This window comes from Oncorhynchus mykiss, chromosome 15 (genome assembly GCF_057628025.1).
Source record: "Oncorhynchus mykiss isolate SJ-2025 chromosome 15, ASM5762802v1, whole genome shotgun sequence".
Taxonomy (NCBI): Eukaryota; Metazoa; Chordata; class Actinopteri; order Salmoniformes; family Salmonidae; genus Oncorhynchus; species Oncorhynchus mykiss.
Genome location: NC_143036.1, coordinates 17060127 through 17083040, shown reverse-complemented (window position 1 = coordinate 17083040; position 22914 = coordinate 17060127). Strand labels below are relative to the sequence as shown.

Below are 22914 nucleotides of genomic sequence, written 5' to 3'. Positions count from 1 at the left end.
GGGCTGCTGGCCATGTTGATTCCAATGGTTCCCACAGTTGTGTCAGTTGTGGCTGGATGTTCTTTGGGCTGTCGTGTCGTTGCCTATCATTAAATGTGAAGACTGTATATTATCAAATCAATTCTATATGTGTGATTTAATTATGCGATTAAACTAATCATGTAACTTTAATTTACTAGGAAGTCCGGGCACCATGGGAACATGTTGTTTATAGAGTTTAAATTTCCCGAATATAACTCTTCAGATATTTTCATATCTTATCCAAACAGTCGCTTATTAACGAATTTTACCTCATCAGTCTCATTACTGAACATTGCAAAACCTTGGATATCTGCACAAAACCTAGCCTAGATCATGAATCAGCGATAGACAAATTGTCTTAATTATTTATTTATTTACTAACTAACTTAATCAATCACAGAATGACATAAACACACACACAAATAGTTCATACATCGGTTACTACATGATACAAAGAAAAAGTCTCTAGCGGACAAAACCGATATGATGGCTTGGTAGACAAAGGAAAGGGGTGGGGACCACTTAAGTGAAACTCAGAGGATTACTACACTGAATATGAACAACCACTCATTCGAAAAGTATTGCAATTTACATATTTACGAGTGTCTGCCTTTGTTGTCCCTCTCTGCGATTGCCGGTCAGTCTGCTGGATAGTCAGTCGACAGAGTCTCTGATTTGTCCACCAGAGATTAAAGTCGTAGGTTGTTAGAATGGATACTTCAGAGTACTAAACGGGACTGTTCTTAGGATCGGATGCGTTTACCAGACTAAAGTATTTAAACGGTCTGAAAAATGGTTCTTTAGTTTGTAGATTTATTTGCCATTTCAATGTGGGGACCTCATCCCTGCGTTTTTAACTCTTGCAGAGTTGCCAACCATTTCAACATGCAGCTACCGCTTCATGTTTTCTGATCTTGTCCTTTGATAGAGTTGTAGTTTGAACCACTTCACACAACAGCTTCACCCGGCATGTTTTGGTCTCGAGTGACAGCCATTCCAACGTGGGGACCTAATCCCGCCGTTATCTTGACTCTAGTTTATATTGCCAACCATTTCAACATAGGTATGGCTTCATGTTTTCTGATCTTATGTAAATTTTGTCGGAAGTGGGTTTTATACTCTGTAGAAGAAGGGGCAGTTCCATGATGCCTAATGATATGTCTGGTCACGTGGGCATTGCCACCGACTTTGTTAAACCCTTTTATATGAAGATAACTTTTCTCATTTAGAAAGCTAACATCACATTACATCTTTTCACAAATAGTTTCATATTTACTCATTCATTTTATACAACATTCAGGTAGAAAACGAATAACTGAGGAATGTGCACTTCCATAGATACCGTTATCTTGTCCTACTACCTTTCCTGATGTCACAAAATAAAACAACTTTGACAGGATTGTTCTTTAAATACCTATGGACCATTCCCACATTCTCAAAAATATATTGTTTAACTATTCAAACTTTTGATGTCCAAGTGTCTCTCTGTGTTCCACAGTTTACATTCCAATCTCGAACACAACAGAGCATAGCGGCAGCGTATTTTACGACCGCCATAAAACAGCCGACTTCCCACTCTCCCCCTCTACGAGAGAGAGCACGCTGTATAGCGGACCCACTGTAACCTGATCCTTCAGATCGTCACAGGAGAGTTACAACAGGGTGGTGGTCCATTCTTGATACACAATGGGAAACTGTTGAGCATGAAAAACCCAGCACCGTTGCAGTTGTTGACACACTCAAACCAGTGTGCCTGGCACTTACTACCATACCCCGTTCAAAGGCACTTAAAACTTTGTCTTGCCCATTCACTCTGAATGACACACATACACAATTCATGTCTCAATTGTCTAAAGGCTTCAAAATCTTTCTTTAACCCTGTCTCCTCCCCTTCATCTACTCGGACAGAAGTGGATTTAACAAGTGACATAAATAAGAGATCATGGCATTCCCCTGGATTCACCTGGTCAGTCTATGTCATGGAACGAGAAGGTGTTCCTAATGTTTTGTACACTCAGTGTATATCACTTCATTTGACATCCTGATGATCAGAGCTGAATGTCAACATCTTTAGATTCATATGTTTGTTTTGATCGCATAATAATGAGGAAATAGTCCCCATTTTATAAAGTGACTTTGTCTTAAATTGGAATATGAGGAACAGTGGTAGACAAAGTACCCAATTGTCTTGAGTAAAAGTACAGATACCTTAATAGAAAGTTACTCAAGAAAAGTGAAAGTCACCCAGTAAAATACTAAAGTAAAAGTCTAAAAGTATTTGGTTCTAAATATACTTAAGTATCAAAAGTAAATGGAATTAGTCAAATATACTTAAGTACCAAAAGTAAAAATGTCATATTCCTTCTATTAAGCAAAGCAGATGGCACCATTTTCTTGTTTTTAAAATGTACAAATAGCCAGCGGTACACTCCAACACTAATCATTTACAAACAATGCATGTGTTTAGTGAGTCTGCCAGATCAGAGGCAGTAGGGATGTCCACGTGTTCACTTGATAAGTACGTGAATTTGACCATTTTCCTGTCCTGCTAAGCACTCAACATGTAACGAGAACTTTTGGGTGTCAGGGAAAATGTATGGAGTAAAAAGTACATTATTTTAGTGAAGTAAATGTAAAAGTTGTCAAATATAAATAGTAAAGTACAGATACACAAAAAAACTGAAGTAGTACTTTAAAGTATTTTTACTTATGTACATTACACCACTGATGAGGAATATGAACATCCCCCCCAATCCCTTCTGAAATGTTCATACAGCCTTGTTAGTAGCTTTGCCCATATGGTAATGTATCATACAGCAATGTTGAGTTTTACCTTGAAATTAACCTAAACGTCAGAACAGATTTTTTTTGCGGATTTGACTGTTTAACTACATTTACACACTGAAATGTCAAAACAATATTATTTTGTTATGACCACAGTACTAAGGATGTTTCAATTGAATTGGAGTTACATCGAGATGGATGTAGTTGGAAGTAGAGGTAGGAATGGTTTCGAAACGGCAGAGGACAAAAAGGGACAAATTGCCCTATGGACATTTTGATTAATAACCAAAGCATTGACTAATTCTAAGTAATTTAATTCAAACATTAAATAGCATTACAGTAAATAATTCAATAGCTCCTCAATACCAAAAATTTTCTGGCACAACGAAATTCTCTCAAAACGAGTCTAATCTTGACAGTGATTTATGTTCCTATCGCCCATACCTCCCAGAACGACTAAACTGTGAAATTAAATTACAATTAGAGTGAGCAGAATTCCTGCTGAGGTTTCACCACATGAGCAGTGCGATCAGTGATAACAACTTTTGGGGCATTGCAATGACAACCCAGAGACAAGATAAATAAAGAAGTCAAACAACCATTTCACTTCAAGAAACAAACCAAGTTCTCTAGTCTCAGCGACACATATAGGGTTTGTTCCCATTCTATGGCCAAGCTTCAAAGTCAGAATTGCCTATATCATGAACATGAAAATTAGCATTGGTCTTAAATTAAGGTTTTGGTTAGGCATATGGTTAGGGGTGTGGTTAGGGTAAGTTAAATCAGGGTTGGGTAAAAATCGGATTTTTTGGAAAGAAATTGTTGTATCCGTCTTTGCAGCTTGAACTGATAGTGACAACACATAACAGATGAGGAAGCGTGAAGCAGGCCATGGTGCCAGGAACACTGCTGTAGAGAAAGAATGGCAGGCAATTAAGGAAGGAAAACTCAGGGTCTTTACAGTAGACGGCACTGGTACAGAAAAGTATTGTACATGTTCTGGTGTCAACTTGTCGGTGTTCTCCCATCGAGAAGAATCTTCACCAGAATATATAACCACAAGCTTAAATGGCGTTTGATAGGTGATGATGATGAAGCAGTCCCTGGACGTTTGTCCCTTTTTACACCAATGATCAAAAATCCTGAATGTCTTGTAGCTCTGTGCCTTGAGTCCTTGTATATCTCTCAAAAGGGCTTGGACCGTCTCAAGCTAGCAAAATGGATTTAGGATGCATCTCCCTCAAAGGCGTTAAGTAGCTTCTTTTGGTCCATTCAATCCACCATAATCCTGACATGACACAATGAACAAACAAAAGTTTCGTAGGTTACCCTTCGTAGGTTACTTACCTGTCTTCCCAGGCTACCTGTCTAACCCAATTCCCCCTCTGGGCATCAATAAAGTATTTCCATTCAAAGAAGTTCATAGGTCTCTGGACAGTCACATTGCACAGTCACATGGGAACCAAACAAACCAACATCTTAAGCCAGGATGTCGCTGCGCTTACTGCACCACACCACCAGTGCAATCATAGCCAGGGTGAGGAAGACAGGGATGAGGATGAGGATGGTGAGTGTGTCATCTGGCGGGTCCACCAGGATCACCCTCTCCAGGGTGCAGTTGGAGAAGAAGTGCTTGTGGATGCGGATGATGTAGCTCTCCACCAGCGGGTTGGGCCAGTAGCAGTTGATGCGCCCGGCGTTGGTCTCTGTGCACAGCGAGAAGACGTGGTACTCACTGTGGAGAGAGCAGAGAAACACAAATGTTTAAAATAAACAGTCAGGTTGAGAAAGGGCTAGTACTCACCAAAGCCATAGAGATGTAAATATATGGCTCTGGTATTGCCGGCCTAGAGCAGGGATTGGCCAACCCTCCTCCTGGGCATGGGCTTTTGTTCCAGCCCAGTAGATTCAGGTGTTGTGGCAGGGCTGGAACAAAAGTAGCTGTCCAGGAGGAGGGTTGGTCAATCCCTGGTCCAGATGGCAGAGGAACACAAAGTGTTTAGCCAATCAGAAGGCAGGGAATCTGGGGCCATGGATTAGATTGAAAATGATGTTCTCTGTATCTCCGTATATATTTTCTATTTCAGGGGAGAAGAGATAAGGGGTCTACTTAGCAGATTTTGGATCTTAGCTGTTACCATATGCACAGCTACTTAGTGTAATGAATAATCAGGGAGAAAAAGGTGTGGATTCACACGCAGAGCGTGACAGGTGTTTATTTCGCCTTCTGCGAAGGCAGGAATCGTGGTCACATGCAGGCAATGGTCATAAATAGGCAGGTGAAATAAAACTAGGACTGAAGGCTATAACTGGTTCTCACAAACGAACTAGGAAAAGGCTTAGTAGAGTCAAAAAGAACAATACCTCAAAGGCACAAACAGAATGAACTGAACTAAATAAGGAGTTGATGAGACCAGGTGAGTAACTTACCCAGGTGAAATCAATGGAAAAAAATGAAAGACAGGGCTGCGTTCAAGAACACAAAGAAACAGAACACAAGGTCGACTAAGAAAATAAATACAGAATCTTACACATAGGATGTGTCTAAACTGATAAACAGGGAGGGTATATCCCTAAAATTCTTACTCTGCAAAAAACTTTTTCAGCCCGGCGTGAATCTATAAAGAAAGAGGCTCAAGTCATGCCTCTTTAGTCATAATATGCATAGAAAATCGATATGAATGAATGTGCATCACAATGGTAAATCACAATGGTACATTTTTGAAGACGTTATTTTTGGAGGTACGGTAGTGCTACTGTAGCTAGCAAATTAGTGTATAAGTGATTGATAGCTACAGTAACTGTAAACCATTTTGGCTGGCTAGCTAATCATCATGGCTAACTGTGGGGCAAAACAATTCACTTATTTACATTTAAAGGAACCACAATTGATAGAGCATTCATTAAGCACTGCTTAAGGATGTCCTAATTTATATAGTATGACACATTTAAATAGAGGATTTTTGAAGAATCTATGTAGTGCTTATGCATGCTTTATGAATGTGTTATAAAGCCCTTGTAAAATTGTTTTTGTTCAAAGCATGTCACTTTGGAAACTGATGGAGTAGCCATTTGCCATGTGTGTCCTCCTCATCAAGTTTAGCTACGAGTTGGACACAGGCTGCCTCATTAGGGTGCATTTCTGTGTGTACTATGCACTATAAACTGCACTAAAAGCAACCCATTTTAACACACACAGTTTTTCTTCCAATATGACACAAATTACCTGCACTTCCCAGGCTTGTTACAGTACACAGTTAGGAGCTAAATGGGTGATTAGAGTTGATATAATAGCACTCTGGGTAACATGGGGTCCCAGCCATGATGCTTACCTATCAAAACAGATCCCATCAGACCACATTAAGTCAAACTAGTCAAGACCAAAGTGGTTAGCTCTATATTCAACAAACATCAGTTTCCCCTCCTACGCCTTTCATACTAGCGGTGTGGTTTGACGTCAGCCAATCCCCATCATTGCTTTCAGACAACCTCCGCCTAAGTGCTGCAAATCGAATGAGTCTCGGTCAAGCGTGTAGACTGTGTCTCCATACAGACATAAGGGAGGCTGCTGTAAATTAATGGATTAATTGTATGGTAACTCTGGAATAGCTTTTTGGCTTGTATATTATTGTAGAAAAACGATGGTACAAGATGTTGACCCCAGACTGAAAAGTGATAGAATACGTGAAGTTACCATATATATTTAGCTGCATGCTGTGTTATTTTCTTTTATAATTTAAAACTGCAAAAGCTTACCCATCATTAAAAGGACGAATACATTCTTAGAAAAGCTTATTGTCTCTTGCTTAAAAATCCTTAAGAGTCTAAGCTGGGGGGAGGGATTCTACTAAGCTAACATATGGAATTGTTTTTAAATGGTCATACCAAGGATAATTTTGCTATTTGATTTGGAATTTTAGGACCCCTTAAGGTATCAAAACTATATACACATTTTTGGGGGGATGACACATTGAATTTGACCTTACTGCTATTAGCTCATAGAAAAACATGTAATAACAGCTTCATACATGAATAAACAGATGGTGAAAAACAATTATCTGAAGCAAGTTTGTTCTGAAGTGTCTGTCCTATGTATATACAGTATATACTTTTTTAAATTTAAATTACATGTATTTAACCCCTTATCTTAGGCACAAAACTATCTCCATCTATGCTTCCATTCATTTTTTAAACTGGTACCTGGCTTCAGACTCTTCTTGTGAGGCTTGGGGGCGTCCCAGAGCAACACCATCATGTTTGTGAGAGTCTCATCTTTCCATAGAGGGGTCAAAATAGTTTGTAGGCTAAACCATTTGGACACTACAGACGTTTTCATGAGAATACCAATTTTCAGGATGTCTCATGGTCTGACAAACACAGCTCTAGCTCTGCCACCTTTCAACTGCAGATGCGGAAGGGCGACATCAGTGGATGAGGCGGATTGAGACGCAGCCATGCAAATAAAACAGATATATCTAGCTTAAACAGGTTTTGATGGGGATGTATTTATTATGCTAATTAGATTTATGCGGGGGCACGGACATGAACTCTAGGTTAACAAGGGTACATTTTAGACGAATGAAGTCATATTTATTTTTATTTGACCTTTATTTAACTAGGCAAGCTAGTTAAGAACAAATTCTTATTTACAATGATGGGCTACCCAGACAACGCTGGGCCAATTATGAGCCGCCCTATGGGACTCCCAATGCCCTGCCGGATGTGATACAGCCTGGAATCGAACCAGGGTCTGTAGGGATGCCTTAGACCACTGCTCCCACTTGGGAGAAGTAGTGGTGCTGAGGGTGCTGCAGCACCCCCTGAAAAATGTGAATTAAAAAAGGATATATATATATATATATATATATATATACACACACATATATTTTTATTACACAAAAGTTGTGCACTGGGCCTTTACTAGCCTTCTGTAGCATTGGCAAATTTGTTTTCAAAATCTGCTGTGCTTCAGATAAAGTAATAACTGGAAAAACTACATTATTTCCAGCAGCTGTACATTTGGTGCACGAGAAGAGCTGAGGCATATTTGAAATGTTTTCTCATATGTATTTTCATGCAAGGAAAATTCAAAGCTTCCCAATCGCAAAACAAAACCAAACCACAATGCCAACATTACAGGTCAACTTCACTGCCAAACATTGCCTGCACAAATATTGTTCAGAAATGGCCACAAACAATACTTTCAAGGAAAAAATGTATTTAATGAAGCCTCATACTCTTTATAAGGTCCATAAAAATGCTTCCGAAATCATTCATCAGCAAACAACACGCTAGGACCTTTTTATATAACAGTTTATGCTGGATAATATTGCTTGTAAATCATTTGTGAAGTATCCATGTATTGCTTATGAAGACTTTATGAGTGTTCTAAAAAGGCTTTCTAAAGTGTTGATTATCCAATGGGATCCTGTTTTAAAGTGTTTTGAGTCCAGCTTGTCAGAAACATAACAAAAGATCATTATGTCTGATTGTGTAGTCAATGAGTCCATTAGGTTGTCAGAAGAAGCTACGCTGCAGAAAAATTCTGCACCGCTCTTAAAAAAAATGTAATAAAGGATATGTACAGACAGGCATACTTGAGGGAGGAGAGAACCTAAATCAAATCAAAGTTTATTGGTCACGTCCACAGGATACACGTTGTAAATGGTACAGTGAATTGCATAGACTTTACAACAAATTTATCAGTGTCATCCAAGATGGATTTTTGCTGGATTGTTTTGGATTATGGTTGTTGAGGTAATTTTTTTTCGACCCAAGAGACAGTGGCATAGCGCAGTTTTGCTGGATTTATGTAAACTCCATCAGACATCCTAAAAGGCATTTCATTTTTACAAGTATTGTCCAACAAGTGTTTAAAGGCCTTGATTGTTTTTTTATAACACTACATTATTCAAAAATGTCATACAAATCTCCAAACTTCTTTTTGTTTTGTTTTAGACCACTATTAAATGGTCCAGGGCTAATTTTGTTAGAATTTTGGCAAGTTTTTCTAGATTTAGTACATGAAACAACATTTATAAAGCGAACATTATCCCTTAGGTCTAGCACAGCAAATAATTAAATTGTTTAAGCATATGTTGCAGAACAGTGATTAAAATATATTTGCCTCTAAAAATGTTATTGTAATACAAACATTTGTCAAAATATGGAAAATGATTCATTTGAAAATCCCAATAAAAACATAACCTTCTATCAGATCTTTCAGCACTCTGACGGAGTTGACGTTAGACAAAAATCTGACGGAGTTGATGTTTTGCGGAATTGACAAAAATGGCATTTTACTTCTTCATTCAAGTGGTATACACTAGCAATCCCAAGGGATCGACCTGGGACCTGGAGAAAAAAAACGGTTCCCTTCAAGTTGTGGTAAACTGATTTTATTTCCAACTCTCCTCTCCGTATGTCCTCTGTGACTGGTACTGTAATTACCAAATTTTCTGTTCTACTAAATTACACAGACAGTAAATTCACATTGCGTTTGCAAATGGCCATTTGTGGCCACTAACATGCACTGTTGACCTTGAAGGAGCATCTGTTAGTTAGAAAGCAGACCAAGCCTGCTGATGATATTGTCCCTAGGCCTGCTGTTGATAATGTCCCTGTGTTAATATTCATTAGCAGTGGACGGCACCGTGCCTGGCATTCAGTCTCTGCTGATGTTCTGCAGTTGGTCCATGCCTCCTCGGCTGTCCCATTCTCTTGACTGTGTACCCGTGGTGAGATTCAGATTTGCTAATTTGAATCAATATACAGATTTAGGATCTTAATTTGATCACCATGTTGTTGCAGGAAATGCAAAATTGTAGCGTATTCAAAAGTGAAAGTTTGTAATTTCCCCTTAAAAATAGCAGACTTGATATGCCCTAACCCCTACAAAAAAATTCCATTAATTATAATCCACACAATAATTCACATTTCCTGTTGCTGCAGGATACTGCTATGAGAAACTGGTCAAATGAAGATCTTACATGTGTAGATGGCCGTGCACTTTGGAGAGAGTTCCATCTAACTTACACCTCGCTGACATGGCCGCATGCTTTGTTTCTCTCAGCGCAGAACATCAACGAGGACCAAAGGTCCTTCACTTTCTCTCATTCTATTTCTTTCTCTCGCTCTAAACAGAGCACCAAAGATTCCCTGGGGATGTCCATGAGAACACATGTCTCATGAATAACTTGTTAACAAGTACTGTAAATATAATTTTCAAGCTGGTGTGTTTTTTTTTATACTTTTATTGTAGGAACACAAAGAAATTAAAAATAAAGTCAAATAAAAGAACAACAAAAAAGATCTGGCAGTTACAGTGCACGTCATACCTTCATGATCATATTAGTTACATTGACATCTTTGAATTAGACCCTTTCCAATTACAGAACCCATTTTTCCCAGTATTCTTGACCTCTCTCCTGTTGAGTTCTTAAAGCAAAGGTCATACCATCCATGTGGTATATTTCTTCTACAATGTCTATCCATTGTGTCACTGTGGGAGGGTCTTTTTGTAGCCATTTCCTGGTGATAGCCTTTTTACTGGCTGCCAGTAGGACCTTCAAGCTGGTATGTTTGGTAACGGATGTCTTGAAAATAGAAAACTTAAGCAATGTCTTGACAATACGAGCTACTGGACATAATATGAGGTATTGTACAAGGTACAGATGGGGAGGGAAGGGTTTGTGGAAATGGCTGTTACACCCTGTAAAGATCATTTGTCTCTCACATAAACATCTGGCCAGTTGGTAATAGACAGGTACCTAGATGGAAGCTTAAGTAATAGTCAAAGTTTGGACACACCTACTCATTTCAGGGTTTTTCTTTATTTTTACTATTTTGTACATTGTAGAATAATAGTGAAGACAACAAAACTATGAAATAACACATATGGACTCATGGGGCGGCAGGGTAGCCTAGTGGTTAGAGCGTTGGGCTAGTAACCGGAAGGTTGGAAGCTCAAATCCCCGAGCTGACAAGGTACAAATCTGTCATTCTGCCCCTGAACAGGCAGTTAACCCAATGTTCCTAGGCCGTCATTGAAAATAAGATTTTTTTTTTTAACTGACTTGCCTAGTTAAATAAAAGTTAAATATTTTTTTTTTAAATGTAGTAACCAAAAAAGTGTTAAACAAATCAAAATATATTCTACATTTGAGATTCTTCAAAGTATCTGGGTCTTCATTTCCTGTGGCGGTCGTCATGAGAGCCAGTTACGTCATAGCGCTTGATGTTTCTTGCGACTGCAGTTTAAGAAACTTTCAAAGTTCTTGACATTTTTCGGATTGACTGACCTTCATATCTTAAAGTAATGATGGATTACTGTTTCTATTTCCTTATGTGAGCTGTTCTTGCCATAATATGGACTTTTACCAAATAGGGCTATCTTCTGTATACCACCCTTACCTTGTCACAACACATTAAGAATTAAATAAAATCCACAAATGAACTTTTAACAAATCACACCTGTTAATTGAAATGCATGCCAGGTGACTACCTCATGAAGCTGGTTGAGAGAATGCCAAGCGTGTGCAAAGCTGTCATCAAGACAAAGGGTGGCTATCTCAAATATAGAATATAGGGAGGTGACCAAGAACCCGATGGTCACTCTCACAAAGCTCCAGAGTTCCTCTGTGGGAATGGGAGAACCTTCCAGAAGGACAAACATCTCTGCAGCACTCCACCAATCTGGCCTTTATGGTAGAGTGGCCAGACGGAAGCCACTCCTCAGCAAAAGGCACATGACAGCCCACTTGGAGTTTGCCAAAAGGCACCTAAAAGACTCTCAGACCATGAAAAACAATATTCTCTGGTCTGATGAAACCAAGATTGAACTATTTGGCCTGAATGCCAAGCGTCACGTCTGGAGGAAACCTGGCACAGTGTTTCCCTACGGTGAAGCATGGTGGTGGCAGCATCATGTTGTGGGGAGGTTTTTCAGAGGCAGTGACTGGAAGACTAGTCAGGATCGAGGGAAAGATGAACGGAGGAAAGTACAGAGATCCTTGATGATAACCTGCTCTCTGGAGTGACATGAAAATAGCTGTAGCGCAACAGTACCCACCCGACCTGACAGAGCTTGAGAGGATCTGCGGTGAAAAATGGGACAAACTCCCCAAATACAGGTGTGCCAAGCTTTTAGCGTCATACCCAAGAAGACTTGAGGCTGTAATCGCTGCCAAAGGCGCTTCAAAAACATTCTAAGTAAAGGGTCTGAATAGTTTCATTTTTGTATTTAAAAAAAATTACATTTGCAAAAATGTCTAAAAAACTGTTTTTGTTTTGTCATTATGGGGTATTGTGTGTAGATTGATGAGGGGGGTAAACAATTTCATCCATTATTGAATAAAGCTGTGACATAGCAAAATGTGGAAAAGGTCAGGGGGTCTGAATACTGTACGGGTGTATGAGTATGCCTGTGGATGTGTGTGTCCATGTGTGTGTTTATCTGTGTGTGGACGGTTGAAGCGTGTTAGAGAACCATACTGGGTCAGCCAGCAGGCACAGGTGCCACTCATTGGTGAGGGGGAAATTATCACTGGGCAGGCCCAGCCAGGCAAACAGCCCCCTGGATCTGCAATGCCAACTAGCATTTGGATGCCAATCGCCTGTTCATACACAAACAGCCAGATGCATGCATTCACACACAGAGTGGGCACTTTTTGTTTTATTTTACTAGACTACCTACACTGCAATACAGTATTCTTTGATTTATCTTACAGTAGGTTTCTTAAGTCAACTTTTTAAGTAGGAAAACTGTTCTGAGCTTCCCCAAGACATTGTACAATAATTATTGTGCTGAAATGATAATTTTAGTGGAAATATGTTTTATTTTGGCTTTAATATCCAAATCTTAGACTGCCTCCAAAAGCAAAACGTTTACCAACAGATAGAGTGGGGCTACACATGTTTTTCTGGCTGGAACTAATCCCACCTTTCCCTTCTCACACACATTTATTCAGAAATTATACTGAATTGATAGGACACTGGCTTGTTCTGATAAGACTGAAAGGGCAAGAGACGGCAGGGGAGTCTTTTACCTGATGAAGTGTGTTAAGTTGCACCAGTTCTGGGGATCCACGTAAGCCATCTCTCGCTTGAAACCCTCTCCACACACCTCCATCTCCCACAGCAGCTGGGTCTCGTTGCACAGAGCCACACTAGGCCTTCGTGGTACAGACTCAACATTGATATTCTCGGTGGCTGCAGGACATAAAAAGGTCCAAATTACAGAAAGAAACATAACCTTCAATGTTCCACAGTAACATTAGCGTCGTGTTCATTAGGTCAAGCAACAGAAAAAGTTATACAACTGAAAACGAAAATTAGTGTCCAGATAGTCCCTCTCTGTTTTAGTCAGTTTTCTTTTCATTGCCTCATGAACACAACCCAGAAGTGAATATACTTCTCGCACAGGGTTTGTCAGAAGTAAGGAAATCTGAATTTTGTCAATTTTGACTATTATTGTTATCACAGGGTTAAAATGACTTATAAAAACATAAAAAGTACAGCATTTGTAAGCTGTGTTCCACAGTGTTTCATGTCTTCAGAAGGAGGATGTAAGCAAACCTTGCTTACCTGACAATCCTCTTGTCATCCAAGAGTTCACTGTCAAAGACAAAATCACACAGAGACTTGAAACAGTGTTAGTAGTCATGACAACAATCTCATTGAAGCATGACTTTTTGGGACCAAAATTAAAGACGCAATATGCAGAAATAACTCTGCCATTTCCTAGTTTCTAAAATTCTAATAGTTTGCCTAATTTAATTCTAATCTAAATGTGACAAAACAAGCCATGTACAGTGCCTTGCGAAAGTATTCGGCCCCCTTGAACTTTGCGACCTTTTGCCACATTTCAGGCTTCAAACATAAAGATATAAAACCAGGGAAGATGGTTAAAATTGATGGGAAGATGGATGGAGCCAAATACAGGACCATTCTGGAAGAAAACCTGATGGAGTCTGCAAAAGACCTGAGACTGGGATGGAGATTTGTCTTCCAACAAGACAATGATCCAAAACATAAAGCAAAATCTACAATGGAATGGTTCAAAAATAAACATATCCAGGTGTTAGAATGGCCAAGTCAAAGTCCAGACCTGAATCCAATCGAGAATCTGTGGAAAGAACTGAAAACTGCTGTTCACAAATGCTCTCCATCCAACCTCACTGAGCTCGAGCTGTTTTGCAAGGAGGAATGGGAAAAAATGTCAGTCTCTCGATGTGCAAAACTGATAGAGACATACCCCAAGCGACTTACAGCTGTAATCGCAGCAAAAGGTGGCGCTACAAAGTATTAACTTAAGGGGGCTGAATAATTTTGCACGCCCAATTTTTCAGTTTTTGATTTGTTAAAAAAGTTTGAAATATCCAATAAATGTCGTTCCACTTCATGATTGTGTCCCACTTGTTGTTGATTCTTCACAAAAAAATACAGTTTTATATCTTTATGTTTGAAGCCTGAAATGTGGCAAAAGGTCGCAAAGTTCAAGGGGGCCGAATACTTTCGCAAGGCACTGTATAGTGTAGAGAACCATTGTACCATCTAAATCACTCTGAATTTTTTTTTTATTACCCAAAATATTATATTTTCCGCTGTTTGAAGCTAGTGTGCAAAACCGAAAGTAAAAGACGCAAAAACAAAACTTAAGAATGGGAAACATAGAAAAAGTGCAAATAGAACAGATGTACTGCTTCTTAGACTTGCTTTCAATGAAAATGACAGATCTAGAACACAATTTTCTACGTGAATTTGGTTGGGTCGCCAAAAAAGCTACACATTGCAGTTTTAAACGTTGTTGTCAAAACACAACTGAAACATATAACATAAAACTGACAATTCTGACCAGCTGGCCCTTACCTTTCCCATTCTAATCACATTCTGGCTGACAAAAAAATAAAGAAACATGAATCCACAGTTTATGAAACAGTTGTGCGAGAATCGTTAATTGAGTAAATGATGGCGAGAAGAACAAATTCGTTAAAGAGTTTTCTGGAACAATGCCAAGCTGTCTGATGTCGGATGTTGTTACTGCTGCTGCTGTTGTCATGCACAAGCGCACACTAAATTCAGGGGGGAGGACCATGACTGCATGGCCATGCACGACTCCAACACTATCATCAAGTTTGCAGATGACACCACAGTGGTAGGCCTGATCACCAACAGCGATGAGACAGCCTATAGGGAGGCCAGAGACCTGGTCATGTGGTGCCAGGACAACAACCTCTCCCTCAACGTGATCAAGACAAAGGAGATGACCGTGGACAACAGAAAAAGAAGGACCGAACACGCCCACATTCTCATCGACGGGGCTGTAGTGGAACAGGTTGAGAGCTTCAAGTTCCTTGGTGTCCACATCACCAACAAACTATCATGGTCCAAACACACCAAGACAGTCGTGAAGAGGGCACGACAAAGCCTATTCCCCCTCAGGAGACTGAAAAGATTTGGCATGGGTCCTCAGATCCTGAAAAGGTTCTAGCTGCACCATCGAGAGCATCCAGACTGGTCGCATCACTGCCTGGTATGGCAACTGGTCGGCCTCTGACCACAAGGCACTACAGAAGGTACTGTGTACGTCCCAGTACATCACTGGGGCCAAGCTTCCTGTCATCCAGGACCTCTATACCAGGCGGTGTCAGGCCCTAAAAATTGTCAAAGACTCCAGCCATCCTAGTCATAGACTGTTCTGTCTGCTACCACACGGCAAGCGGTACCGGAGCGCCAAGTCTAGGTCCAAACGGCTTCTTAACAGCTTCTACCCCCAAGCCATAAGACTCCTGAACAGCAAATCAAAGGGCTACCCAGACCCCTCTTTTACGCTGCTGCTACTCTCTGTTTTTAATCTATGCATAGTATCTACATGTACATATCACCTCAATTACCTCAACTAACTGGTGCCCCCGCACATTGACTCTGTACCAGTACCCCCTGTATATAGCCTCCCTTGTTATTTTAATGCTGCTGTTGTTGGTTATGGGCTTGTAAGTAAGAATTTCACTGTAAGGTTTACACCTGTTGTATTCGGCGCATGTGACAAATAACATTTGATTTGATTTGATTTGTAAGACAGCATTCATATAATGTTGAAGCTGAGGAGATGGCTATAGCTAGTATCCCTTTGCACACTATCGTGCTGACCTGAACCAAACCATGCAACGAAGGTGGATGTGTAAACAGGCCAGCTCAGTACAGCTTGGTTTGTTTCTGCTTGGGTCGGCTCAGTAGTGTGAAAAGACCTTAACTGTGTGGCTGTCTGTGGCTGTATCTCAGATAGAGTTCAGTGATAAGGGAAGGATAAAGAAATGGTGACTGGCACTGCTCAGGGCTCCTTTCTGTCTCTTAGGACACCTGTCGTCCTCTCGGCTGAACCTGTGCCCCCACCCCGATGGGGCTCTCTCTGATGAATATTTACTCCATCAAGAGTCCACCCCCTGCCGTGATTACTAATACAACAATGTCGCATCTGACTCTCAGCGTATGGATAGGATAGAGGTAGAAATTTTCTCAGAGCTTTTAATACAGTGTTTGTCATACCTCTCCCCATATGTTTCACAATGTTGTTGTTGCCCTGAACTATCAGACCTGACTATCAGACCTGACTACCACACCAGACTACCACACCTGACTAGAACACCTGACTACCATACCTGACTACCACACCTGACTAGAACACCTGACTACCACACCTGACTAGAACACCTGACTACCACACCTGACTACCACACCTGACTACCACACCTGACTACCACACCTGACTACCACACCTGACTAGAACACCTGACTACCACACATGGCTACCACACCTGACTACCACACCTGACTAGAACACCTGACTACCACACCTGACTACCACACCTGACTACCACACCTGACTAGAACACCTGACTACCACACATGGCTACCACACCTGACTACCACACCTGATTAGAACACCTGACTAGAACACCTGACTAGAACACCTGATTAGAACACCTGACTAGAACACCTGATTTGAATACCTGACTACAACACCTGACTACAACACCTGGCTAAAACACCTGATTAGAACACCTGACTAGAACACCTGACTAGAACACCTGACAAGCACACCTGACTTCCACACCTAATTCGACTAGACTAAGGGCTTGATGATTAGCTGACAAGTTCAATCAGGTGTGCTTGTTTGACAGAGTGGAAATTGACAACCCTCTGCACCGTAACACAACATAATCCAGAAGCACCTTCTGGTTGTCGGGAGATGGTACTTGTAGCTCTCAGGAAGACCGTAGCGGTGCTCGGTTTTCAAATTCATAGAACGGGGATCCCAGAGGAGAGGATTGAGAAACGCTGCTTAGAGTGCATACACTACCACAGCACAGGATAGAGAGGGGGAGAGGGTTGAGAAACACTGCTTAGAGTGCATACACTACCACAGCATAGGACAGAGAGGGAGGAGAGGCGATATGGTTCAGCGAGAAACCTCCAATCTGACCTCATGCCATGTCGGTTGTTTGGCACTGGCACTGCCAAGTGTGGGACACACACATAATCAATCTTCTATCCCCCTCTCTGACCCAGCTGCATGTTACTCCCTCAATGTGTCTGTGCAGCAAAACTGTTACGTGGGAATTTGAAGCCCATTTTGCACCTCTTCAAAACCAGAGCATCACTGAATAGAGAATGCACACGAGCACACACACACACTCTCTCTCTCTCTCTCTCTCTCTCTCTCTCTCTCTCTCTCTCTCACAAACACATTCGTTAAGTTTTCACCTCGATCGCTCTTTGTCTCACTCTCCCCCCATTTTCTTACTATGTTCCTTGTTTTTTCCTTCAAGTGCCAGTCTTATGCCCAAATTCAATCAATCACAGATAGGTAAACCACACTGCGGAATCACTCAGAATGTCTATGATGTATCAAAGATGCTGATCACAATAAAATGGACAGTGTCGTAGACTTCGTCATTATTGGATATTGACTCGAAACCACAAATACAGTGTAAGCATTCTGAGTGAACCCACAGTTGTTTTTACTTGCTCTGTGATTACAAAAACTATGCTGTTTAGTTCAGTTTCACCCGGGGGATAACTACTCTAAATTTAGCAATTTCCTTCCGCAGGATATGTGTTCAAAGCAGAGGGGTCTGTGATCGCTACGTGTGATAAGTTCAAACGGTATCGGGGCATGACACAAATACAGAGTCGTCACAATGAGTGTTTTCACAAATCAGCCCCCCCCCCCTCTCCTGACAAACCTTCAATACTATGTACATCCCAAACACATAGGCATTCAGCTTCCCTTATACCCACACAGTGTTCCCCCACAATTGTATAGGTGGCTCAAGGCTCACTTTCTCCCCAGCTGAAAGAGTTCGGCTATTATGGGTTTCAATTGACAGTTTTAGTTTCTGGCGGGTCTGGAAATTGCTATGGGGGCCTTTACATCTCGTATGAAAAGTGTGGAAGGGAAACACAAATAACACACGGATAACAAACTGAAACTGATAACACACTGATAACAAACTGAAACTGATAACACACTGATAACAAACTGAAACTGATAACACACTGAAACTAATAACACACTGAAACTGATAACACACTGATAACTAACTGATAACACACTGATAACAAACTGATAACTAACTGATAACACACTGATAACAAACTGAAACTGATAACACACTGATGGCAAACGGATAAACTGATAACACACTGATAAAAAACTGATAACACACTGATAACACACTGATAACAAACAACTGAAAATGATAACACACTGATAACAAACTGAAACTGATAACACACTGATAACACACTGATAACACACTGATAACAAACTGAAACTGATAACAAACTGAAACTGATAACAAACTGATGACAAACTGATGACAAACTGATAACAAACTGAAACTGATAACACACTGATAACAAACTGAAACTGGTAACACACTGATAACACACGGATAACACACTGATGACAAACTGATACCAAACTGATAACACACTAATAACAAACTGATAACACACTGATAACAAACTGATAACAAACTGATAACACACTGATAACAAACTAAAACTGATAACAAACTGATAACAAACTCAAACTGATAACAAACTGAAACTGATAACACGCTGATAACAAACTGAAACTGATAAACTGATAACACACTGATAACACACTGAAACCAATAACACACTGAAACTGATAACACACTGATAACAAACTGATAACACACTGATAACAAACTGATAACTAACTGATAACACACTGATAACAAACTGAAACTGATAACACACTGATGGCAAACGGATAAACTGATAACACACTGATAACAAACTGATAACACACTGATAACACACTGATAACAAACAACTGAAAATGATAACACACTGATAACAAACTGAAACTGATAACACACTGATAACACACTGATAACACACTGATAACACACTGATAACACACTGAAACTGATAACAAACTGAAACTGATAACAAACTGATGACAAACTGATAACAAACTGAAACTGATAACACACTGATAACAAACTGAAACTGGTAACACACTGATAACACACTGATAACAAACTGATAACACACTGATAACAAACTGAAACTGATAACACACTGATGACAAACTGATACCAAACTGATAACACACTGATAACAAACTGATAACACAATGATGACAAACTGATAACACACTGATAACACAATAGAAAATGACTGGAGTAAAAATGAAAGTCACCCAGTAAAACCCTACTTGAGTAAAAGTCTAAAAGTATTTGGTTTTAAATATACTTAAGTATAAAAAGTAAGTGTAATTGCTCAAATAAACTAAAGTATCAAAAGTAAAAGTAGAAGTAGAAATCATTTCAAATTCCTTATATTAAGCAAACCAGACGGCACCATTTTCTTGTTTTTTCAATTTACAGATGGGCCCGCTCCAACCCTCAGACATAATTTACAAACAAAATGTGTTTAGTGAGTCCGCGAGATCAGCGGCAGTAGGGATGACCAGGGATGTTCTCTTGATAAGTGTGTGAATTAGACAATTTTCCTGACCTGCTAAGCATTCAAAATGTAACAAGTACTTTGGGGTGTCAGGGAAAATGTACGGAGTAAAAGTACATCGTTTTCTTTAGGAATGTAGTGAAGAAAAAGTTTAAAGTTGTCAAAATATAAATAGCAAAGTAAAGTACAGATACCCAAAACAACAACTTAAGTAGTACTTTCAAGTATTTCTACTTAAGTACTTTACATCACTGCTGATAACACACTGAAACTGATTACACACTGATAACACACTAAAAACAAACTGATAACACATTGATAACACACTCATAACACACTCAATGTCATGGAAAGCACTGTATCTGTAGAGGTTAATAAGGAAGAGGAAGGTATTTCACTCTTTCCCTCCTGTGTCACACTTCAGCGATGGTTTTGTAAATATAGGCAAGGACCAAAATGACATACAACAGTCAATCCAGCATGAGGTAGCTCTGAGCACACACCATGAATATGAAATCTCTCTGGTAAACCAAGCGGCCCTTGGCGACAACACACCGCTGAGCTGCCTGCATAACCATTTGATAGTGTCAGAGCACAGCCTTCCCTGAGGTAGATAGCGGAGGCTGGGGAATGCCAAACCCCTGCCACGATCAGTTTAAATGCAGCTTTGACTGTCACACTGGGTACACTGAATAGTTGACGGCTGTTCTTGTGGAAAGTAGAAAAAAATAATTGTCTTACTTTTATTTAACTATGCAAGTCAGTTAAGAACACGTTCTTATTTACAATGATGTCCTAGGAACAGTGGGTTAACTGCCTTGTTCAGGGGCAGAATAACAGATTTTTACCTTGTCAGCTCGGGATTCGATCTAGCAATCTTTCGGTTACTAGTCCAACGCTCTAACCACTAGGCTACCTGTCGCCTCTCTTATGGTGCCACTTTAAAATAACAAGTTATAACTTCTTTATAGAGCATTCATAAGCACTCAATAGATGATACACAAATGATTAGAACAAGTCATACTACATAAAGGGTGATATAAAAGGTCCTTACGTCTGGTGCCTTGCATAATGGGGCATTACCCTTTTGCCACGTTGTACTGCATAGCTATATAATCTCATATCTGCTTATGAATGAAGTCTGAAACATCTATATAGCTTTATGACCTGAAGAATGCATATGTGAGTTGAGGCTGTCGTCCATTGCATGAGTTTGACAAAGACAGCTTGGTGTCTGTCTGCTGCTGCTTTGGGTGCCTTCATTTTTACTACAGCCTTGTTCCCTCTCACTTGGCAATAGGATGACAGGGTTTATGAGAAGCAGCAACTAGAAATCTGAAGTCTCACATTAACCAGTCTCTTGAGTAATATTCCTGGTTTACATTTGTACAGCAGTGAGTCAAAGGGCCAAATCCATCCATTAAATAGAGAAATTAAAACACAGCTTTTATAAGACTGGAGCTAGTAAACCCTTGTCGGTCTCTCTTCCACACTACAAGGATATCATTCAGAAAGCTGAGAAATTCACTTGTATCCTGACTCGAAAATAAACATTCTTCTGGAGCCTAAAAACAAAAAAGAAAAAGAAAATGCTGTTTCAAATTGAAGAGACAGTATTTGAATTAGTCGCTTCCTAGCAACCACATAATCCATTTTGTAGAAGTCTATTAGGGAAGCTATAGAACCAACATGCTAGGTTCTGAAAATAAAAATAGAAGCATAGCATTGTGACAAGTGCAGGACCATCAAGCATAACACTTCTCATTGGGTTTTATCTTCATATGGGAACAATGCTGTGACTGTCAACACCTCCCCGCATGCCCCCACCTCACCCCTCTATATGCCTGATATAGTCTTGTGGTTGAAACAATTAAGAACTTGTCGGTAGAGAATGTCGACTGAAGCATGAAATACAAAGATACAAAAAGGCTTCACCTTGTAGCGTTGCCATGTTCCTGAATTGCCAACTTGTCTGTCGTATAAACATTCTATACACAGAAATACACTTTACGGTGAGTGTGGGTCAGAGGGCCTCATTGAACCTTTTTATGTTTCCTTACCATCAAAATTGGCAAGACATAGTCCTGTATCCACTGTATAGCTTTCATTACTGTGAATATTAGCGAGCCGGACACAGTGAAGAATGTAGGTCCATTCTCATTTCTACACAGTTTCCATTTGGTTTTAGTCATTTTAAAGTATATCGAGCTCATTTTTGAAGATTATTATTTCATAGAGATTTTTGTTTTTACTCAAACTATCCACAGGCCATATGTTTGACACCCCTGCTCTATATCCTTCTTGATAGATTCCTTGTAATTAGCCAGGAACTCTTAATGGGAGAAATTTCACGGAGACCATATCCAGGCTTAATTAAAAGTGCTAATTTCTCAGATGTGATACTAATCTCCCAGTAATTTCCTTGAGGCTGCTAGAGGTTAACACAGGGCCAGACACCGAATGTAATCAGAAAATAACCAGTCTGTACTCTGTTCGATAGCAGTTTAAGGTCATCTATCTGCAGGTGTCAAGACGTCATGCTTCACCGGGCACTGGAGTCCACTTCACAAATGGAGCGAGGAGACTTACTCAACCTCTCAAGTATAGCCTCAGCTGTCAAAAAAGGACAACGCTACAGCTCCCTGTTCCCTTGGCATTATGGCTGTTTCTTTGCAGAGAGCAAGGCTCTTTGGCTCGATCTCAACTCACTGTATGCTTCTGTTGATGCTAAACATTATCAATGCTAATGTGGACCTATGGCGTTTCTATTCATTTCAAGTTGAGGTGGTCCTTTGAAGTTGCTCGAGCTCTGCGGCTGCTAACTTGAAACAAACAGTTCAGCAGAGACAAAAATATCAATGAAGGCAAATGATCTGCTGGGATGCATGGGGAGGTGTCATATAGTGAGAGAGAGAGACAGATTGAGAGGGGGGGGGGGGGGGGGGTGTTGGACTTGTCAAGTCCATGATGCAGTTCTAATCAAGTACATGGTTCCTATCATACATTGCATTGCATCTTACGTTACATTCAAACCACTCTTATGGTCTGAGGTAATTTGCAATTCCTCAATGAATAAATTATGTCGTAGAATGAGCTCATTGAAGT

At 40.1% G+C, this 22914-nt stretch overlaps 1 protein-coding gene across 1 annotated transcript in view; it reads right to left on the bottom strand.

The window, feature by feature from the left end:
- Nucleotides 1–374: 374 nt before the first annotated feature.
- Nucleotides 375–22914, bottom strand: part of LOC110489708 (receptor activity-modifying protein 3) — a 29372-nt gene continuing 6832 nt past the window's right edge. Inside the window, exons 2-4 of the mRNA XM_021562488.3 lie at nt 13390–13419; nt 12852–13014; nt 375–4540 (exon numbers count right to left, since the gene is read on the bottom strand). Coding sequence (XP_021418163.2) covers nt 4285–4540; nt 12852–13014; nt 13390–13419 — 449 coding nt within the window. The 3' untranslated portion in view covers nt 375–4284. The remainder of the gene's footprint in view (nt 4541–12851; nt 13015–13389; nt 13420–22914) is intronic.